General features: G+C 34.5%; 1 protein-coding gene across 1 annotated transcript; it reads right to left on the reverse strand.

Annotated features, from left to right (window-relative positions):
• Positions 1-9,902: 9,902 nt before the first annotated feature.
• LOC120078740 (protein SENSITIVE TO UV 2) lies at positions 9,903-18,788 on the reverse strand. Its single transcript, XM_039033048.1, has 12 exons — positions 18,315-18,788; positions 17,590-17,628; positions 16,962-17,080; positions 16,362-16,441; positions 15,927-16,264; positions 14,840-14,908; positions 13,925-14,007; positions 12,831-13,172; positions 12,654-12,760; positions 11,751-11,908; positions 10,458-10,651; positions 9,903-10,342 (listed from the first exon to the last, which is right to left on the reverse strand). Exons 1-12 carry the CDS (start codon positions 18,699-18,701, stop codon positions 10,078-10,080), a joined length of 2,181 nt encoding a protein of 726 aa, XP_038888976.1. The 5' UTR covers positions 18,702-18,788; the 3' UTR covers positions 9,903-10,077.
• Between the last annotated feature and the right edge of the window lie 1,900 nt (positions 18,789-20,688).

Genomic DNA, 20,688 nt, shown 5'->3' on the forward strand with positions numbered 1-20,688 from the left:
AACAGGCTATAGGTTAGCAGGTGTCTTCCTCTTCACCTTCCCACCCTTCTTCTTCTTCCACTTGGTAGTGTTAGAAGTAGAAGGTGCAGACTTAGTCTCGTAGGCCGAACCTCGATGGAACTTCTTTGAAGATGAAGCAACATTTGCCTCATCTACCTTCTTCTCCTTACTTTTCAGCAAGGATTGGAATGTCTGCAACTCGTTGAGAAGAGTTGTAAGGGTATAGTTCACTTTGTTCAGTATCGCATTACTAACAAAGTGTAGGAAGCTATCTGGCAACGAGTGCAGAATTATGTTAACATGGTTGCCCTCATCGATGCGTGACCCATTCATCTCCGCCACATTGAAGTGGACCATCATGTTCAACACATATTCATGAATAGAGGTGCCTTTCTCCATTTTGGAGTTGAAGATGCATTTTAGAGCTTTGTGCTTGAGCTGTTCAGATGGTTGTCCGAACATTCCCCACAGGGACTCCATGATCTCACGCACTGAGACCATAGGCTCATGCTTCTTGGCCAAAACGTCATTTAGACTGGCCAAGATGTAAGATTGGGCCTTCTCGTTTGCCCGTGGCTAACGCTCATAAGCCTCCCGAACATTTTGAGTGGCGTTCTAAGGTGGAATAGGACATTCTTCCATAAGGATGAACCTCAGGTCATCGATGATTAAAATAGTAGTGATCATATGTTTCCAACTAGCGTAGTTTTCACTAGTCAATTTATCGGCGCTTAAAAGAGCTAATGTGGCTGTAGCCATTTTATATTGCTGAAAAACGAACAAACTTAATGAGTCTATGCAATACCACTTTTAACACCAATTTTAGTTTTAGTAAAATAGTTTCCATGTACCCTAAGTGAAAAGACATCTATTTCGCAATGATACCCCAGCGAGGCAGGACAAACGTCACTAATGGGGTGATCAGATGTCCCTTCACTAGGATAAGACACTCTCAACCATTAGGCAGAAACAACTCTTGTAACTGACCCTAACAGTCACCATTTCTTGGTCCAGAACTGTTAACCTTTAACAATTCTGCGTAAGTGTATCCCTTATTTTCAGCCCTAAAGTCCCGCCCTAATGCACCCACCGTAGGGAAAAAGTAGATTAGGACAAGAGACTAAAGCGACCGTATCCTATATAGGAGATCAGATAAAGAGTCGTGCAAAATTGCCATCCTATAGGGGGACATTCCCAGGGTTCCTCGAGGCGATGCACAGAAACGTTATCCAACTAATGAGATAGACTGTGGGATATATTGTTACACGTCTTGCTCCCACTTACTATGAACATTCTCTCAATTCACCTTGGTATTGATCTACCCAAACACCATTCTTTAGGGGGACACTCCCAGGGTGCCACGAGGCCGAGGATAGATCTCACGGTGTGAACATAAAAGGAGAAATGCGAAGAGGTTTAAATAAAGTATTATATACCTTAAGTACCTCCTACTGAATGTTCTACCTAAGGATTCATTAACTTAGACTATTCGACTACTGATTTTATCTAAGTCGGCTTAATTTGCTCAAAAACAACTATCGTCTTTGAAATTAAACAAGTTCAAGTCAAGTCCCATTAAACTCTTTAACGGACTATCCTTAAATTTGCATGCATGTATCAAATCTATCTAATTCACTTTTCCAGGTAGGTTCCCAGGTAAGGGTGTTTCGTTTCCGTCAGCTTAAGTACCCCAGCCTAGATAGAACCCGCCTTAGACAGAAGGTTCCTTATAGTTAGATTTGCTACATATTTAATCTTTTATTAGTCAATTTAATCCTATTAAACTGATTAAAAGATTAAATCTTAGGTTGCTAATCTCATTAGAATCGTGATCTTAGGTCTATTTCCACCAAGTTTTAGAACTCTTTTAAAACCATGATTCAAGCCTAAATTCACATGCATGTCTTTCTTATTGATTTTAATCCTAATTTCCCTTATAACTCTTATAAAAGAAACAACCAAAACTCATTCACATTGCTATGCATAACTAGGTATTTATAACACTTATAAATTTAACCTATGTGTCATGCTTCATGCAATGTCCATTCATTACTATATATAACTTTTATATACTTGTAATGAACCAAGCAAACATGCTTCCATACACCCTTATACTATAACACTTATAATATAAAGACGAGGCATGTCTATACTTAATGCATGCATAAATATAACTCTTATATTATATGATGCATGAGTATGCTCTTATGTAATTTAAGTCATACAAACTACTATATCATAACTCTTACAATATAAAGATGATCCATGACCAATGCATAACCTAAGGTGAGATTTCAACTATATGACATACCATATGACATATAATAAAACATACATCTCGTGTACATTCACCAAAGACTAATGGACCGGGATGATGAGCCTAAAAAATCAGAAATTAAATTTTATCTATTACATAAATCCATCGAGCAAACCGGTTCACAAGCGAACCGGGTCTTGAACTGCCTGGGTAAGTCTCCCTAATCGTTTAGTAAACTGGCCGAGTAACCACGATCGCTTAGCTACAATCGAGTACTATTTACAATGTGATGAAGCATGAGGAACTCAATCGTTTATCACACTAACATTAAACGCGCAAGTCTAAACGATCGCTTAGACTACGACATTGCTGTGAAGCACGATCGTCTAGACGATCATAGAGCAAGCACTTAAGTAACTTTTACTACATGATCGTGTACTCAATGACTAAGCGATGAAGCTTGCTGAGCTGCACAATCATTTAATGCGCGCGCGTCAACCTTGCTGTCGAGTATCCCATACTCAACGATCGCTTACCCTATCGTTTACACGATCTGACCAATGTTTGGTCTTCTTCTTCCTCGAAGTCCAATGTAATTCCTTGCCTTGAAGCTTCATCACGAGTGACTTACACTAACTTAAACACTTTGAATTATAGACTCGATAGCAAGTTAATATGCCCAAAAACACAGAGGCCCTTACAATTAACTTTCAAATGTATTCACTCAATAACCAAAGGCAACCATCCCAAAAAACTTCATTAATCCATATCCACAAATATATTTAACACTTAAACAGAATGTAGACATGCTTCACCCACCAAGAATGTAAATGTTATTCTATACATCAATGGATTTGGAATATCAAAACCTATCTCTGATACCAATTGAAGGAACTTTTATCAAAGAAAAGCTATGAGCGGAAGCAAAATCGTTCCAAATTCATTGTGATAGAATTACAAGCATTCACAAACATACAAACTAGTTATGCATTTCAGAACAAATTACAACATGCTTTCATAAATAAAAACAAAGGGACGAGAGACTTACCTTTGAAGAACTCTTCTTCTGTCTTTCTCTGACTCTCGTGAAGCCTTGGATCAGCACCTCTCGTTGTCGCTACGAACACCAACCCAATCGTCTAGTGTATCGTCTGGTCAATCACAAACAACCTTCTCCACGAACAAGTAAGAACAAACTTGGCCACGCAACCACTCAGTGACTTGTATTCTCTGGATGAGAATCCAGGAGGTGTGAGCCCTCTGTGGATTGTTTTAGAAGAAGGAGGGAAACTACACAATTGGAATCTCAACGAACAAGCAAGTGGGAGAGAGGATAGTGTCTATCGTATAAGACTTTGGTGCATTGATCATTTAGTTAAAAGTAACACGATCGTTTAGATTTTTAAAGCAGGTTTGACCGTTTACACGACGTTAGAGATACTCGCTTGCCACGTGATCGTTTAGTAAAAAGCTACACGATCGTTTAGATAATGGCGTGTGTACACGATCGTTTAGACAAACACTTGAAGCTATCGTGTGGTCTCTCGTGAGCTAAATGATAGGCAGTGTACTCGAATGAAGCAACACCACGATTCATCTCCAAAATGAAAACATTTTTCATTTTATCCTTCAGTTATGAAAACTGAACAAAACCTCCCACTTTCACACACGGTTATGGAGAAACCACCAACAATTATCTCATAATTATTTTAATTATAAATAAATATAATAACTAACTTATCATATTATATTTATAACTTATAGTTTTAATATCACATCATATGCAACATTTAAACCATAGTCCTTTTCTCCTTCACTTAATATAAATCGTATTTACATCAAATTCTTCCAATTAATGTATCTCATACATCATGTCAACTATATCATATATAATTGAACCAGTTTAATCATATCATATATAATAAAACTCCCTCTTGTCAATTTGAACACTTCAAACTGACCCATAAACTGATTCTTAACTTGAATCCATTAAGCTACCAAGGGATCCACTATCTATTAACTGTCAAGCACTTCATTAGAGATCGACAGCTGCACTCTTCTCACCACAGATATATTTCTGTGTCCATCGGATATAACCAGTCAACAGTACGATAACCCTTCACAGATGCTCGTAAGTACTACAATTGGGTCAATTTACCGTTTTGCCACTGTAGTTACATCTAACTCCTTAAGTACCACTGATCTCTCTAATGAACAATACATCATAGTCCTACTATGAGTGGACACCTCTCAGGCCATGAGAAGGTGTGTGGCGCCACATTGTTCAAGCCCTGAAATCAGTCTTTAAGGGAGCAATCTATCTATTTACCCCTGCTTCGGGAAAGAAGTGAATTCAATCTTGTATAGCTGAGTTCCCAGCTCCCCAATTAGACAAATCCTCAAAGTGGTAGGTTTGAGTCGGCAATCTGGCCACTCAGACCCATGCAAATCAAAGGACCACCCTCAAAGGCAGGAGTTCCCAACTCAATCGGGAATGAAGTCATGTTACCTATGGTCATCCTAGTGAAGTGAAGTCTCTGTCATGAACAACATTATATAACGAGACTAAACACTTCGTGGTTCGGTCTTATACAAACTCCTTTGTATAAGACACCCTCGTTCACATGTCTCCACATGAATGATTAGAACCAAACCATCTGTAGTACGTCACAACACTTGTAACTATCTACAAAGCAGGCCACATTCGTAGTGTCAGAAGGATAAGGTTTCCCTCCTATATCCATATACTACAGACTATTCGGGTTATCACTTAAGGCATGATCCACTTGTATGTCTCCACATACATGCTTAAATTACAACGACAACTAGGGATCTTAGTTTATTGGTTTGTGGTAAAGTAATTAAAACATCTCATGTTTCATAGACAACAGTGAAGAAAATATCTCATATTATTACATCACAAGTGTTTGTTCAATACAGGTGCTTACAAACTACAAGACCCAACGAGAGTTTAGGGCATCAAACCCAACAGTTTGAACATCTTGTAGCTCATATTCACACACAAAATGGTTTAACAGAATCATTCATAAAACGTTTGCAGTTAATTGCTAGACTATTGCTTATGAGAGCTAAGCTTCTTACATCTATATGGGGAAATGCTACTTTGCATGCAGCATCACTTGTACGCATAAGGCTAGTAGCTTGTCATAAATACTCACCATTAAAATTAGCTAATGGTCATGAGTCATATATTTCCCATTTGAGAATTTTTGGATGTGCAATATATATTCCAATTTCTCCTCACAACATACTAAGATGGGTCCCCAAAGGAGGTTAGGAATATATGTTGGATATGATTTCCCATCAATTATTAAATATCTTAAACCCCTGACGGGTGATGTATTTACATGGAATGCATCGTTATTGTCTCATATAGATGCTCTAGTTTATTGTATTTATTCTCTCATACTCAACATTGCATATATTTGTATATATGTAAACTCACTGGAGTTTTAGTCCAAGTGGGAATTTGTTGGGTTGTATGTCCTAAAACTCGCAATTTGTAAAATTAAACATATTCTATTTGCAATAAAAATGTTATTGAGGTTTATTCAATAAAACCGTTATTGAATATGTAAATTACACTTGTAAAAATTAAATCCAATAAACCAACGAACCCCCAGCTATGGCACGAATACTTGAACCTTATATAGAGACATAAAAGAGGATCGGATTTGGATATATAGCCAAAACGGTCTATAGGTATAAGGATAGGGTTCGGTACTTTATCTTAGGGACACTATGGATGCAGCCTGCTTTGTATTTGATACAAACGATATGATCTCGAAATCATTAATGTAGAGACATGCAAGTGGAGGCATCCTATGCAAAAGATATTTGCATAAGACCGGACCACGAAATAGCTAAAACATGTCGTTTACTATTAAAACTGATTATTTCAATTTGATGACCTAAGGTAACTCGATCTCAGTCCTTAGCTAACTATGAACTCTTGTTTATCTAGGATTATTCTTTAATCTACATGGGTGAGAGTGGCTCAACAACGTCGCTCAATACGTCTCTCATTTTATGAGTAAGACCGGGTAGATAGCTGGGGACTAGTTCTACAAGATGAAATTCACTCCTACCCGTATCAGGGTTAGTAGATAAGTTGTTCTCTTAAGTACTGATTCATGATCTTGAACAAGAGGTCTCGCCCTCTCTGTGACTGAGAAAGACTCGGTTTATTGGTGGGACCATAAACTAATTGTTCATTAGTGGATCAGTGGAGACTTAAGGAGCAAGATGTATTACTGGGGTGAAACGGTAATTTTGATCCAACTGTTAATACGAATGACCTGTGAATGATCAATTTACTGATCATGGTTAAATCAAGTGGATAGAAATATATCTACAGTGAGGGAAGTGCAACTACGAGTTTTAGTGGAGTGACCTGGTAGTTACCGAATCTTGATTAATTTGGTTTAAAGTGTTTAGCCAATTAATCTCGGATAGTTGGAGCTCATGATCTGTAGGTCCATTAGGTATCCCTACTAGCTCACAAATGGATAAAACCTTAGAATAGTGTTATGAGAAAATTTGAAACCTTCACATTCGAATTAATAGAATTATTAATTATATGTGATATAATTAAACTTTTAGTTATCAAATTAAACGAAATTGGAGAATCAAAAAATATTTAAATATGATTTAGATATTATACATGTATAGAGATTCATGTTTGGAATTGGTATTATTTAATATCTGATATTAAATTAATTAATTATCTAAAATTAATTTTATTTATTTAAGATTAATTTTAATGAATTTCATTTAATATTGATTTTAGAATTACTCTTATTCATTTTGAATTTAGAAAATTCAAGAAATTGACTTTTTTTTTTTTTTTTTTTTGTGAAAATTCAATTGAAAATAGGTTACGTTGAGTGAGATTTTCCAACTTCCTCCCCTCAACTTCAACACTCACATTCCACTCAATTCTTTTGACCATGGTGTCAAGTTGACATGAAAAGGGTTTTGCATGTTGAATTTGAATAAGCTCAAGTTCATTCAACTGAAAAAAGGGTCAGGCTTTTTTGAAAAATTCTGAGATTTTTGAGTGAAGAAAAGTTCCTAAACTCTTGGACTTCAAACCAGAAAAGACTCTTCCAAATTCCCTAAATTTACTCTCATTTTGGATCCCACAATTCAATCTAAGGTCCTAGAAGATAGTTGAGAAGATCAAGTGGTGGTCTACTAGCCATTGGAAAGGAAATTTGAGCAGAGAGTTGCTGATTTCTGAAGGATTCTTCAAAGGTATGAACTTCCGAAATGTTATTTCTTTATTATGACCATGCTTGCTAGATTGCTAAAATTGATGAAATTAGAGTTTTCAAGATCCAAATTGCTTCCGCTTGTTGATTGTCAACACCAACAGTTACTTAGTACATAGAGAAAAAAATTTATATCATGACGATCAGTGAAACAGACCATAATGACTAATTCCTCAAATCATACTGAAATTCTTGCAATTCACGAGGTTAATCGAGAATGTGTATGGCTAAGATCAATGACTAAACACATTCATGGAACATGTGGTTTATCTTCTAGTAAAAATCTTCTAATGATATTATAGGAAGACAACACAACATGCATATCCCGAGGATATATTAAAGGAGATAGAACAAATCATATTTCACCAAAGCTTTTCTACACTCATGATCTTGAAGAAAATGGTGATATCACTATACAACAAATTTGTTCGAATGATAACCTAGTAGACTTATTTACAAAATCATTACCAATCATAACCTTTGAGAAATTAGTGCACAATATTGGAATGTGGCGATTCAGAGATCTCAAGTGATGTTTCCAAGAAGAGGATTAAATATACTGTATAGGTATTAAGAGTATTAGATTATATGAAATATGTACTTTTTTTCTTCACCAGGATTTTTTTTTCGATGAATTTTTTTTCCTAGTAAGGTTCTAACAAGACATATTTCATATATATAATGGCATCTAAAGAGGAATATTATAAATATTATGATAATAGATGTCCATTAGAAGCTCATTCTTAATGTCCATTGACCATATGTCATGCCCTCCTTTCCCAAAGTGTTGTCCATGTCTCAACATTATACATTATTAGTATTCATGTAATCCATCTCCTACTTGCCAAATTGCCTATAAATAGTGGCATTTGGTAGACTTTGGAATACACACATTGTATAAAATACAAAAAGATTGGAGAAAGTGGAGAAATCCATCCTTTTTTATTTTATTTACTTTTGTTATTTATTTATTTCATATATTTATATATTATATTTATTTTATTTTATTATTATATCATATTATATTTATTTTAATAATAATAATATTATTTTTATATATGTGTTCTCGTTGCGCTCCTCAAGTTCACAACAAAACCAATAATAATCTATGCTTAAATATATATTTTTCAAAACAAGCAAAAAATTTCAACCTATTTAATAGTCATTTGATTTTTAGTTTTTAAAAATTAAGTCTATAAACATCCATTCCACTTATAAACTTCTTAATTTGTCATCTACCTTTTATCAATGCTTTCAAAAATCAAGCCAAAGTTTTAAAAACTATTTTTTTTTTCTTTCTAAAAAAAGCCTCATTTAGTAACACTCTAATATTTAGTTTGGTTTTTTAAAATTAAGCTTAAACACTCATTCTATCTCTAAATTTATTGTTTCGTTATCTATTTTTTATCCATATTTTTAAAAATCAAGCAAAAACTAAGACCACATTTGGTAACCATTTAGTTTTTTATTTTTATTTCTAAAAATTAAACCTATTCATCCACATTCTTTATAATGATTTGCATCTTTCTTAAATACAAGTGTTCATCTTTTTTAAAGCTATTTTTTTTTTAGTTCTCAAAATTTGCTTAGTTTTTTAAACCATGAGTGAAAGTAGATAACAAAGAAAGAAATTTAGAAGTAGAAATAGTATCCATAGGTTTGATTTTAAAAAACAAAATGATTATCAAACAAGGTCTAAACAAATTAATTTTTAAAAACTTGTTTTTGTTTTTAGAATTTAAGAATTCAATTCTTGTCCTTGAGAAAAATGCAAACCATTTTATAAAAATGAGAAGAAATAGACCTACTTTTCAAAAACAAAATAGTTACATAACCCAATCTTGAAAATTTGTTTTTGTTTTTGAAATTTGGCAAGTATTTGAACTCTTTCTACAAGCTATTGCAAAAAATTTAGAAATCCATAATAGGCTTATGGTGTGTTTAAAATTTCAGTGTTTAATATAAAATACAAATCATTTTTGAAAAATTAGAGTGCGGCAACCACTTAATATATAATTTTTAAGTCAATCCAAATGGACTATTAATCTAAAAAAATAAATCAATCAATCAAATAGTTATAAAAAAACAGTGCCTTCATTTCTTCACTTGAATTTGCATTATTACCTTGGTAAAATTGGCCTTGATCTTATAGGCTAATTTGTTCCAAAAAAAGAAAAAGAAAAAGAAAAAGAAAAAGAAAGAAAAAAAGAATTAACCCCGGCTGCAAGCAATGCCTTCAAAGCATGCGATAGCCATTCTCAGTAATTTCTCACTTGAAATGAAGTAGATGGATTATCCTTCATCCGTACAAACCGGAACAGATTCAAAAAAGAATACGAGATCCGAAAAAATGGCAAAAAAAAAAATTGTTTGTTTGTTTGTTTGTTTTTTCCCTTTGCTTTTTACTGAAGAATATACATGCTTAAAAACTACAAAATTTCCCAAATAAGCCAATGGGATGACAAATTTTCAAACCAATGAGTTAGTCTCAGCATGGTAAAATGAGAGCATCTGAAAAGTGCTTTTTTATAGTATGTTATTTCCCAAATATGAAAGAAGTCTTTTCCTAAATACCTGGGCTAACTCAACAACTTCAGTTTCCCTCATCTTTCTTTTCTTGCTGTCAAACTGCCAATTTCTGTTGTTTTTTCTGCACAACTTGTTGGTTACATCAATGGCGAGGCTGGCCATGTCTCTACTGTTCGTCAACACTCGCAACACTGTCCCCGAGTATAATGAATGAGATGCAAGTCTATTAAGAAGTATAAGCACTTCCCGCAACAGCAACGCCCTGGATAACGATATTTGCAGAACACAGTTAACATCGTTCCAAGAAAATATATGAGCACTTGAGGAATTATGGAATCTTGCAATATCTACAATTAACGTAGAAACTCATCAATTACCTTTCCTCGAGATTTTCCACTGGCTCCGGAACTGTCTTTTCTTGTTCAACTTCTGAAGCCGTAACTTGAAGAATCAACGCAAGGAAATTTGATTCTGTATACAGCTTGTTGCTTATGAGAATCTCAAACCCAACTTTCCCAGACGATGCTAGAAACGCGAGCAAAAGGATGGTGTTTCTTCGAAGTTTCAACTCCTGCAAGAACAAGGTATATTACTTGACATCAAACACGTGGGTTGCTAAGCACAATAATATAATGGTAATTACCTTTGTTCCATACATCACGAAAACTAATAATCAATTATAAAATTTAGGGAAAATTACAAATTTAATCCCTATGATCTAGAAAAAGTTAGAATTTAACCCTTATTGTTTGATAAAACCTCATAAATAGCCTCTATAGTTTATAAAATTCTCATGCATAGTGAGGATTTTATCAAACCATAGGGACTAAAGTCTAACTTTCTCCAAACAATTGAGCATAATAGTCACCTCTTCAATGACAGAGCTCAGCACTATGACTTTTTTATGGACCATGTTGTACATATTGCTATCTCTTGGTGCAAATTATCAAAATTATTCCATTCTTATAGCTTTCATTCTCTTTTGAAGATGTCTTTTGTAACTCCTTTGGTTCGGGATTTCTTTTCCCTCTCTTTTTGTAATTTCATTCATCAATGAAATTGTCTCTTAAAAAAAAAAAAAAAAAAAAAAGTCTAACTTTCTCCAAACTATAAGGACCAAATTTGCAATTTAACTTAAAATTTACAACAATTTGAATTTGTTAGAATAGCAAATTCAAATTATTTAGCCCTAACGACAGATGGTTATAAATAGTGCACCTCTCCTAACATCAACCCTCTTGACGACAAACTAGGAATGGTAAAAATCGAATGAAAATAGGTTAGAACAACTCTGCAGGGACTGGCTTTTGCAAGAGTGGGTCTCCTGTCTCTAAACAAAAGAGATTTCTTCCGCGCACAAAGGTCTAACAAGATCTTTTCCGCCACAACCTATTGAAAATTCCAGTGGTCGCCTCCTTTCTCTCTCCCACAAGAATTTTCTCATCAACCTCCTCAGTTTCATGACAAGAGTAACCGAACTCTTAAAACAAAGACAAATAAATTACCATTACTGACAAGCTCCTTATTTTCACAGCAAGTGCTAAGCAATCGTAGCAGTGGCCTTTTTAAAATGCTACATGTTTAGATTTCAAATCCCAAGTTTATTGACTATCTATCATAGGATCAAGTTATCCTTCAATTTTTCACCAAATAAAAAATTGAGAGCATACCTCAATACCATTTCCACAACATGTAAGACAATCTGCCAAACTATGAAGGATGGTTCTGAATTTCTGGAAACCTCCTGCACATCTCACATTTTCTTCTGCAGCATCAGTAGCTTCTGCTTCTTTGCAACCAGAACAGAACACGACAAAAAATGTGGGACCTGAATTAAAGCAAACATTATTAGGAAGTGAAGGTCGAAGGACATAAACGGAAAATTGAGTTCAGGTAAATACTGCAATAAGAGCTGTGATTAAAAGTTTGAACAAATATGGCTACAAGTAGCCTTTTAAAGTCAGCTGTAATGCTGAGTTGCCAGGGTTTTGGCACTAGCTGCAACCAGAGAGCAAGCATTTACAGTTTCTCCCATAAGGTGAATATAATTGACTGATTCAAAACAAACCCCAGATCCAGTTCCGAAGTTCAGGTTATCACCCTCCTCACATACACCTTCCCTGGCCACCCCTTCACTGATGGCAATCGAACCATGTGGATGCACCTTATTAGGGCCTCTTTGTGGAGCATTTGGATGGAATGACAGAACAACTCTCTTCAACGAAAAAGGAAGTGCTTTTAATAGATTTATCGAATGCATTATCTTTCTTACCATGACTTGGTGCAAATATACATCTTTCTATAGCTACTATAGTCTATCTTCCCTTTTGACCACTTAGGGAAGTCAAGGGAAGACTAAAGGAACCAATAACCTGAAAACTAAATGAAAATTTCATCCGAAATTCAAAGTTTGAATACAATATACTTTGAAATTCAAAGTTCAGGAGAACGAAAAGGAGAATAGCTTTTCCTACTAATTTAAAGCTCAAATAATTATTAAGCAGAATTGTCATAAGCTTGCAAAGTTCCAAAATAATCTTTTAGGGCAATGAACTGAAATTATTAAGCCTTACAGTTTAGTATCAAGAATAGAAGACGCACGCCATGCTTTTGTATGGCTGAACCGGATTCCTTCCTGATAAACTCCACTACACTATCAAATAGAAGTGCCTGGCCAAATCTGTAGCAATTATGTGAGTTGTTTCTGATTTAAAATATTGAAATATAGAGTAGAAAAACCACAAACTTACTTCTCCTTCTCCAGATAAGTATTATTTCTCATCAGAATCAAATTCATGACTGAAACTGCCTCAATTCTCACACATTTTGCACTATGTCTCTTAGCAACCTGATGCATCACCTCAAAGAAAGCTACCCAGTTTATTTGAGGAACTAAATTTATATTCTTATTCAAGTTTCTGTTCTTGCACAGCAATGCAGCACCAGGGAGTCTAGTGCCAGCTGGGGCACAGCTGCCATGAGATGTCTTGTCCATGTTCGCCAAAGCAAATTCCTCACCTTCTGCACTCTGTGATCCATGAGAATCCACAGCATTGTTCCTAGAGCCAAGTCCCCCAATCATGACTGTTTCCCTGAGCAGATTGCACTGGAAAGATCAAATCAGAGTTCATAAGAATCGAAGACATGGAAGTTCTTGACCACTAAACAATACAGCATCACTCAAAATATTTTATCCTGAATGATAATAAAGAAATCAGAAGAGTAACAATTGTAAATAATAAAACCACATATAGACATGCAATGCGTTGATATATGCCACCAACAAATATATACGAGTCATAATAGACCTCAATCCAACTAAATACTAAAAGAATTAACATGGAGTTAAGAAGTGCAAGAAATATAAATTAATTTCAGAAGCTTCATTGATAGTACAGCCAAACTCCCATCTCAACCACAAAAACGTCGTTGCATAGAATTACTTGCCTAACATCTATGGAGTATGGACCCTTTTGCTCATTACAGCCCATCTCATTTAATCTCCAATTGGAGAGGTTTATTGTAATTTATCAGATGTTTGGAGTGTTGTTTCTCCTCTATTTCATCAATCAATTAAATTGTTTCTCATTCAAAAAATAAATAAATACATAAAAACATCTATGTAGCAGTAGTATGGACAATACTTCTGCTTCATAAATTTCTGTCGACTTTTTCTAAATAATCAATCAGCAAGGAACCTCGTTGGTTGTAGAATCAAGTCAAAATATTAACTTCTAATTGGCTACCAATTTGGAAAAGAGCTGGAAAATTTCTACCCCCACATTAGTCACATTGTTCTAGGGAGTTAAAATATACACTTGTTGCAAAGTAGAGTGCACTATACCTTCTTTCTGATTTCCTCTCCAACCACAAGAGGCGTTTCAGAAACATATGCAATATATGCAGAGATCTATGAACTATCGCAACCTGCATCCAAAAATAAAGGAACTCATTTTTTAAACAGGAAAGTAAACCACAAGAAATTCCAGCCTTGTATAGGCTACAATCTTATTAATCATAATCGTCAATAATCTTACCTGGGGCCTGGACTAAGAAGAAATCATCCCAAATGTGCTATGAATACAGAAGTTACTAATGGTGACTGAACTTGCTCAATTATAAGTTAATTTTCTTGCATTATTTCAGTTGAATATAATAAAAAGTAGATGTGCTTTCAAAGGAAAACGTGGTTTTTGTTACATGTTTTATGTGTAAATCTTTTCCTTAATTCTATAATATAGCCTTGCTTCTATTTTTGCCAGTTGAAAGAGTTTTTTTGCAACTTCCTAGTTATCTCTTAACTATCGGTTGCTCTTTCCCCCTCAAGTAATTTCCTTGATTAATGATGTTTGTTTATTGTGAAGGATAGAGGGAGGGAGACGGGGAGAGAGAGAGAGGACAAATAAAAAAAGAAAAAAAAAAAAGAAAGAAAAGAAAAGAAAAAAGCATTGCTGCAACCTAACTAACTTGGGCATGGATTTAACTGCTAGTCATGGCTCCTCTATTGGTGCAAATGTTCTTTGTCGACATACATATGTTAAAAAATTTTGAACTCCAGACTCTGATTTTCTTAGTCCTAGTGCAGATTTAGACGTACTAGTCCTAATGCAGACTTAGAAGTACTAGTCCTAATGCAGACTTAGAAGTACTAGTCCTAATGCAGACTTAGAAGTACTAGTCCTAATGCAGATTTAGAAGTATTCAAATCTTTAATCTTATTTTAATTCTTTTGTGTAACCAGAAAAACTTCAACTCTTACGTTGTCAAGATTGCAGAGATCAAGCAACGGAGTAAACAACGCCTCCATCTTGACTATTCCATTACTTACCTACAACCAGAAACAAAGAGATGGAAAATAATTATAGAAACTTATTAAAATAACAGGAACATGACTACTTAAAAGCACACTAACAAATATAACAGGTTAGGAAATGAATTGCTAAAAAAAAATTATAGCAAAAAACAAGTCAATTAGGAAAATGAAGAAAGAGGCACTTCCATTTCTCAAAAGCTTATTCTAAATAGTAGTTCTAATGTCCTCTAAGCATATCCCGTACACAACTGAAGCACCCTAAAACTCCTTCTTTGACATGGATTTGCATCTGTATGTCCAAGCTAGCAAATTGGTTCAACATGTCAACACTTTTTGAAGACAGTTTCACAATTGTCCATGTACTAATTATCACAGTCCTAAAATCCAGATATGATTAAACTTGGTTTCAAAAATATAGTTGAAATTTATGCAATGCGTAATGGTGATTATGAAATTTAATAGTCCAAAAACATCAAAGTTATCCTTCACGTATTAAATATTTATCTGTCATTTTAGGATTATAGCAATTCTCTTTGAATTGTACTACAAAATGACATTGTTCTGCCAGTTCTCCCAGTCCTCGTGACCCCCCATATTGAAAGCTTGTAAACAATAATACCTACTTTGGGCATATTACCCTCAGTAACATGATAACAATTCAATTCTGGATTAACCACAAAAACTTGTGATAGAACCTGAATTAAGCTATAAAAGATAAGATAATTACAAGATAAACAAAGTGTTTGAGGTACTTAGACCCTCCCAATCTTGAGAATACTCTCAAACCCTAATATATTTCACCAAATATTGTCTACCTTCCTCCTGGCTCCTTCCCTACTCATTGTATTTATAACCAAACTTCTACAACAAACTCCTTAACTAATTGCTGATTATTTCCCAATAACATTTCTATCAACTTGGTGGCAAAAAGATCACTTACCATATTTAATAAAGAAAAAGTTTGCATCTTCTTTATGTCAGCAGTAGCTATGTTATAACATTCTATGGAGTAGTGATAAATTCTGTAAGATACCTTAGTCAAGGTGGTGTAGAGGTTAGATACTTTTTTAGCTTCTGGACACCGAAGAAACTGCACTATATCAGAAGAATTATCACCACCCAAGAAATCCACAGAAAATTTAGGGGATAACTCCGTGCTAATGCTGTGAAAAAGCACACGAAAATCTGTTTCACATGATAAAAGCAATTCTGAAACCAAATTTTGTCCTATCTTAGAGTCACTTTCAGGGACCCAGAAGACTTGCAACTTCTTTGAGAGCTTGTCAAAAGCAGGTAAATCATCGTTGGCTCTCTCTCCAACAGAACTATGGGCTTTTCCTACCTGTTCATTGGCTTTCCTCCTAGAAGTAACTTGTGGATGCAAAAATAGTAAAATAATAAAAAAATTTAGTTAGTATGTACCATAAAATATATGAGTCAATGATATTTAGCTCATCCTTATAACTACCAGTGTGAGGGCCACCAAGGTCACCAGCAATATCTTCACTCTTCATGCCAGTACGTCCACCATCTTTCCCTGCCACTCTCCTGATTTAATTGATGATGTAAAATAAGAATTGGCTATAAACTTCAGAAGATAAATGCACTTAAGAAACTATAATTCATTCCAGGACTGAATGAACAACAAGGTACAATTAAGACCAAGGGTTACCCAAGCAAGAGAGTCACCGAAGAAAAAGCAAAAGCCGGGTAACCCTTTCCAGAAGAAGTAAATGCAACCAGGCACAACTAGTATTCTATAATATAATCAGAGAAGGAACACGTATATTAGTGTATCATAGCCACCTCATATATAGTTGAATCATTGATACAGTACCCAAGATTTTTGTTCTAGGTGTGATGCTTCATTTATGCGAGTAGATTTAAGAAACCAATTTTCATGATGTTTTACAAAAGAGGGTAGGAGCTTATTTAAAATCGTTCTATACTTAATGGTAATGTTGGTAAACTTTGATATTTGAACCGTTGGGTTGTCTAACAAAATAGTGACTACAAGCCACTGCAGCCCAAAACTGTAACATTTTCCAAAATTGACAATTTTACTCACAAATCTGTACTTTCTGAAACACAACGTCCAATATATTGCTCATCCTTATTGGAAGAGACAACTTTAAGTTGCTCCTCATTTTTGTCTCTTTTCTTCCTGAGTTCAACACACTCTTGTTCCTGAAAGCATTCACAAGTTCTTTTAATTAGATAAAAACCTAAATTTCTAAATACATATCATTGTTACAAACGGAATAATTGGCACTTAAACTACTTAATAAACAGAGTTTCATCAAGATTATATGATATTAATCTCCAAATCAAGGAAGTAAACAATCTATTCAGAAGAAAATCATGCAAACGGCAACCAGTCCATCAATGATCAAATGTTTCCTCTATTTGTTTGAAATGCCGAGATAAAATCACAAATGAAACAGCTAGTCTTCTAAGATAATTTATTTGCTTAATTTTAGAATCAGTTTTAGGGGGTCTAGGTGGCAAGGTAACCTACGGCTGGCTAAAAATATCGATTATTAATTTTTTGCTCATAAAAAATGGAGGGAAAAAATTTCATGCAGTCTTTCTTGCTTAGAGAAGTAAAAAGACAACGAGAAATGATCATTTTATTATTGCATAGTACAATTGAAAACAAAATATAATAACAAAAGCTAAATAAAAAATGAACATACCAAGTCCTTAAGTTGCTTTGAGACGCGCCCTAGCTCCCTCTGTCACCAATCACCACAAACCATCAAAACTTGCGATAAATTTCAAAAACTCCCTCTTCTCATTATGCACACAATTATACGAATACCTCAATCAAACTTAAGGCTTATTATTACCAACATTAGAAATGGACATCTCTGATCACCACAAGAATAAAAGATAAAAACAAAATATATTTCAAATATTCTTTGCAGAAACAAGGCCACGTGATATTAAAATGTCTAAAGTTTGCGTCAACCAAAAGAACTTAAACGAGAATACGATCCACAGAGAGAAATATCCTTATTATGAGAAAATCTTAAATAATTCCGCGCAAGAACTATCGCGTTTGATTGAGGAAAGAATGCGAAACTGAAAAGGATAAACTGATCAAAATGCAATGCTCTAAAGCAGTAACAAAAAAATTGGCGCGGATAAGCACTAACTAAGAAGACTCGAAACACAGGGAGATCCGTTAAACTAATCCAAGTACGTCTCCTTTACTCTCACACCATTCTCTATGTCACCTTGATTCTAGTAGAATAAGACGCCGCAGTTTTGCAGATATTTAGAGTAGCAACGAACAAAGAAAATGCAACTCAGACGATTCGAAACCTAGCTTTAACTTTAAGCACTCCCTTAAAAGACCATGCCACAATAAATTAGCATAAGAAACATGATGCTAGTAGTCTCGAATACATTCACTAACCTTCAAATCATAAATTTCAAGTTCTTTTGCAGCATCGGGGCGATGCAAGCACGGAGCAAGCGCGGAGGAAGAAGGACCGTATTCGCCGAAGCCATTGGGCAAGCGAATGGCGTGAGAACGTAAACCTGTGGCCCGCTGAGAGAGTTCTCGAGGAGGCGAATAAGAAATGGGACGGTCATGAAACACTTCCACCAAATGTTGCGGTTGCGGTTCCGGTTCCGGTTGCGGCGGCGGCAGGGGGAAGTAGGTAGAAGAAGAACTCGGAATCGAAATCGGAATGGGAATGTGATTGTTGGCGGTGGAGGAGATAGCAAGCTCTTCGACTTGGATGAGTTGGTCCAAGAAATCAGCGTCCCAATCTTCGAACCCTTCGTCTTCGGTTTCCATTGTCAGAGTTTGGTGGTGCCTTCCAATGGAATGCTCCAAGGAAAGTGAAGTTCTTTTGATATAATTGCCTCCCGCCTTGTGTGAACTCTGAAGGCTGATGGTGCCTTCAATTCGTTCTATTATGTTTTAATATTTACATTTTTAACTTTTATTTTTTTAAATAATTGAATATTAAATTTTAGAAATTGACGTTAATTAATTTAAAAATAATTATGTAGTCAAAATCTAAATCTAATTTTATTCGTGTTCTTAAAAAGAAAAAAGGAACACTAATTTTCTGTTACATAATTTAAAATAGACCATTTTAAATAGCTTGTTTCTTTTTTAATTTTTTAAAATACAATCTTAATCTCTACATTTTGAATGTCATTTCAATTTATTATTATTATTTCTATTTTTAAATGATTAGACCATTTTAAATAGCTTGTTTCTTTTTTAATTTTTTAAAATACAATTTTAGTCTCTACGGTGTTTATCTCATTTCAATTTAGTTTTTTTTTTTTTTTTTTTTTTTTTTTTTTTGCATTTTTAAATGTTTAAATTTAGTCTTGTCTTTTCTTAATAACTTTAACATTATTTTATTTTATAGTTTGAATTAGATTTTTATCGAACTTGTTAAAATATAACGATTGGCTTTTGTGTAATAAATGATATTGTTGATGCCAAATTTTGGACAAAGAGAAAGGCACCTGAACTTCCCGTGACACCAACAGTAATTTGTTTGAAGATGAGAAGAATGTGGCCTACAAAAGAGAAAATTTGCATATCATTGTAGTGCTTGCCCTGCATACTCTGATGATTAAGACAAAGAGAAAGAATGTGGAAGCTAGAGAGTTCGAGAGTAGGACTAAAGTTACCTCACATGAAGTTAAATGATGTATTTATAGAGAAAATTGACTTAGGATGTTCCCTAAGATTTTGGGGTTGCCTAAGGTAATTAGATAATTTCGTGCTTGTGTGAAATTAATGAGTTGAATTATCTAAATGAGTGCAAGTTTTCCTTATTTAAACTCAAGTGTAAGTTTAAAAGAGTTTCCTGGTAAGTCTAGGTTGAACGCAAGGACTTAGACTAATATATTTGAACTGAATGAATGATCTTAACACAATGAATATTAAAGATGCATTGAGTGGGTTTCTGTACAACTAAAATGATGACTTAATTACAAATGATGGTGAAAATGGAAGATGGTGAATGGTGAAAGTGAAAGTGGATATGATGCGTAGAATGATAGAATAGATTGTGATGATGACATGCAATCATAATTAAAGCAGTGTGCGTTGAAATGAAGGAAAAGAAAGGGATAAAGTAAGGTTGAGAAGTTACTAACATTCTCCTAAGTAATGCATAAGTTATATATGTTAGGATCTAAAGGCAACACTAGAGCGGGGTGAATAGGGTTGACTACCATTTTTTAAAAAATAATTTTATCTTCAAACAATGCTCAATAAAGTTAACCCACTAATTTGATTAAAGAAAATTTATGCAAGACAAAACTTAAATCATGCAAGCTATGATAACTTCAAATTTAAAGACATTTTAATCAAGGATAAATTTAAATAACACACTAAAATTAAATCATCAATTAGGAAAGATTAAAAAATAACTAAGACAAGAAGCAAAAAATGAAAACCAGAAAATAAAAGAGAGAGAGGAAGAGAAAACACCGGGAATTATAGTAGTTCGGCAAATTGCCTACTCCACTCTCCAAGACTCCTTCTTGGTATTTCACTAAGTGATCCTCTTGCAAGCGAGGACCAAACCGACACACGACCCTCTTTTTCTTAGGCCAAAGAGAAACCCAAGATCCTTTTTACTAGTTCAGGATAAACCAATTTCTTTTTTCTCACAACCAGGTGTACCCACACCTTAATAAATTCCCAAAAATTAAAAGAAAACCTCACAATATTACCTCTTGAAGGCTAAATACACAAGTTGAGCACTCAGAAAAAAAAAACACAAAATAACTCTAGGCCAATTTAAGAAGGA

The sequence above is a fragment of the Benincasa hispida genome, chromosome 5 (genome assembly GCF_009727055.1).
Source record: "Benincasa hispida cultivar B227 chromosome 5, ASM972705v1, whole genome shotgun sequence".
NCBI classification, from domain to species: Eukaryota; Viridiplantae; Streptophyta; class Magnoliopsida; order Cucurbitales; family Cucurbitaceae; genus Benincasa; species Benincasa hispida.

What these genes read in the sequence shown, in the direction of transcription:
- LOC120078740 (XM_039033048.1), bottom strand. Translation starts at nt 18,701, where the DNA reads ATGGAAACCGAAGACGAAGGGTTCGAAGATTGGGACGCTGATTTCTTG. An exon ending in CCTTGGTGGCCCTCACACTG is followed by an intron (nt 16,265 to 16,361) that starts GTAGTTATAAGG and finishes TGCATCCACAAG; the next exon opens with TTACTTCTAGGAGGAAAGCC. An exon ending in TCTATTCTTGATACTAAACT is followed by an intron (nt 11,909 to 12,653) that starts GTAAGGCTTAAT and finishes GCTTTAATTCAG; the next exon opens with GTCCCACATTTTTTGTCGTG.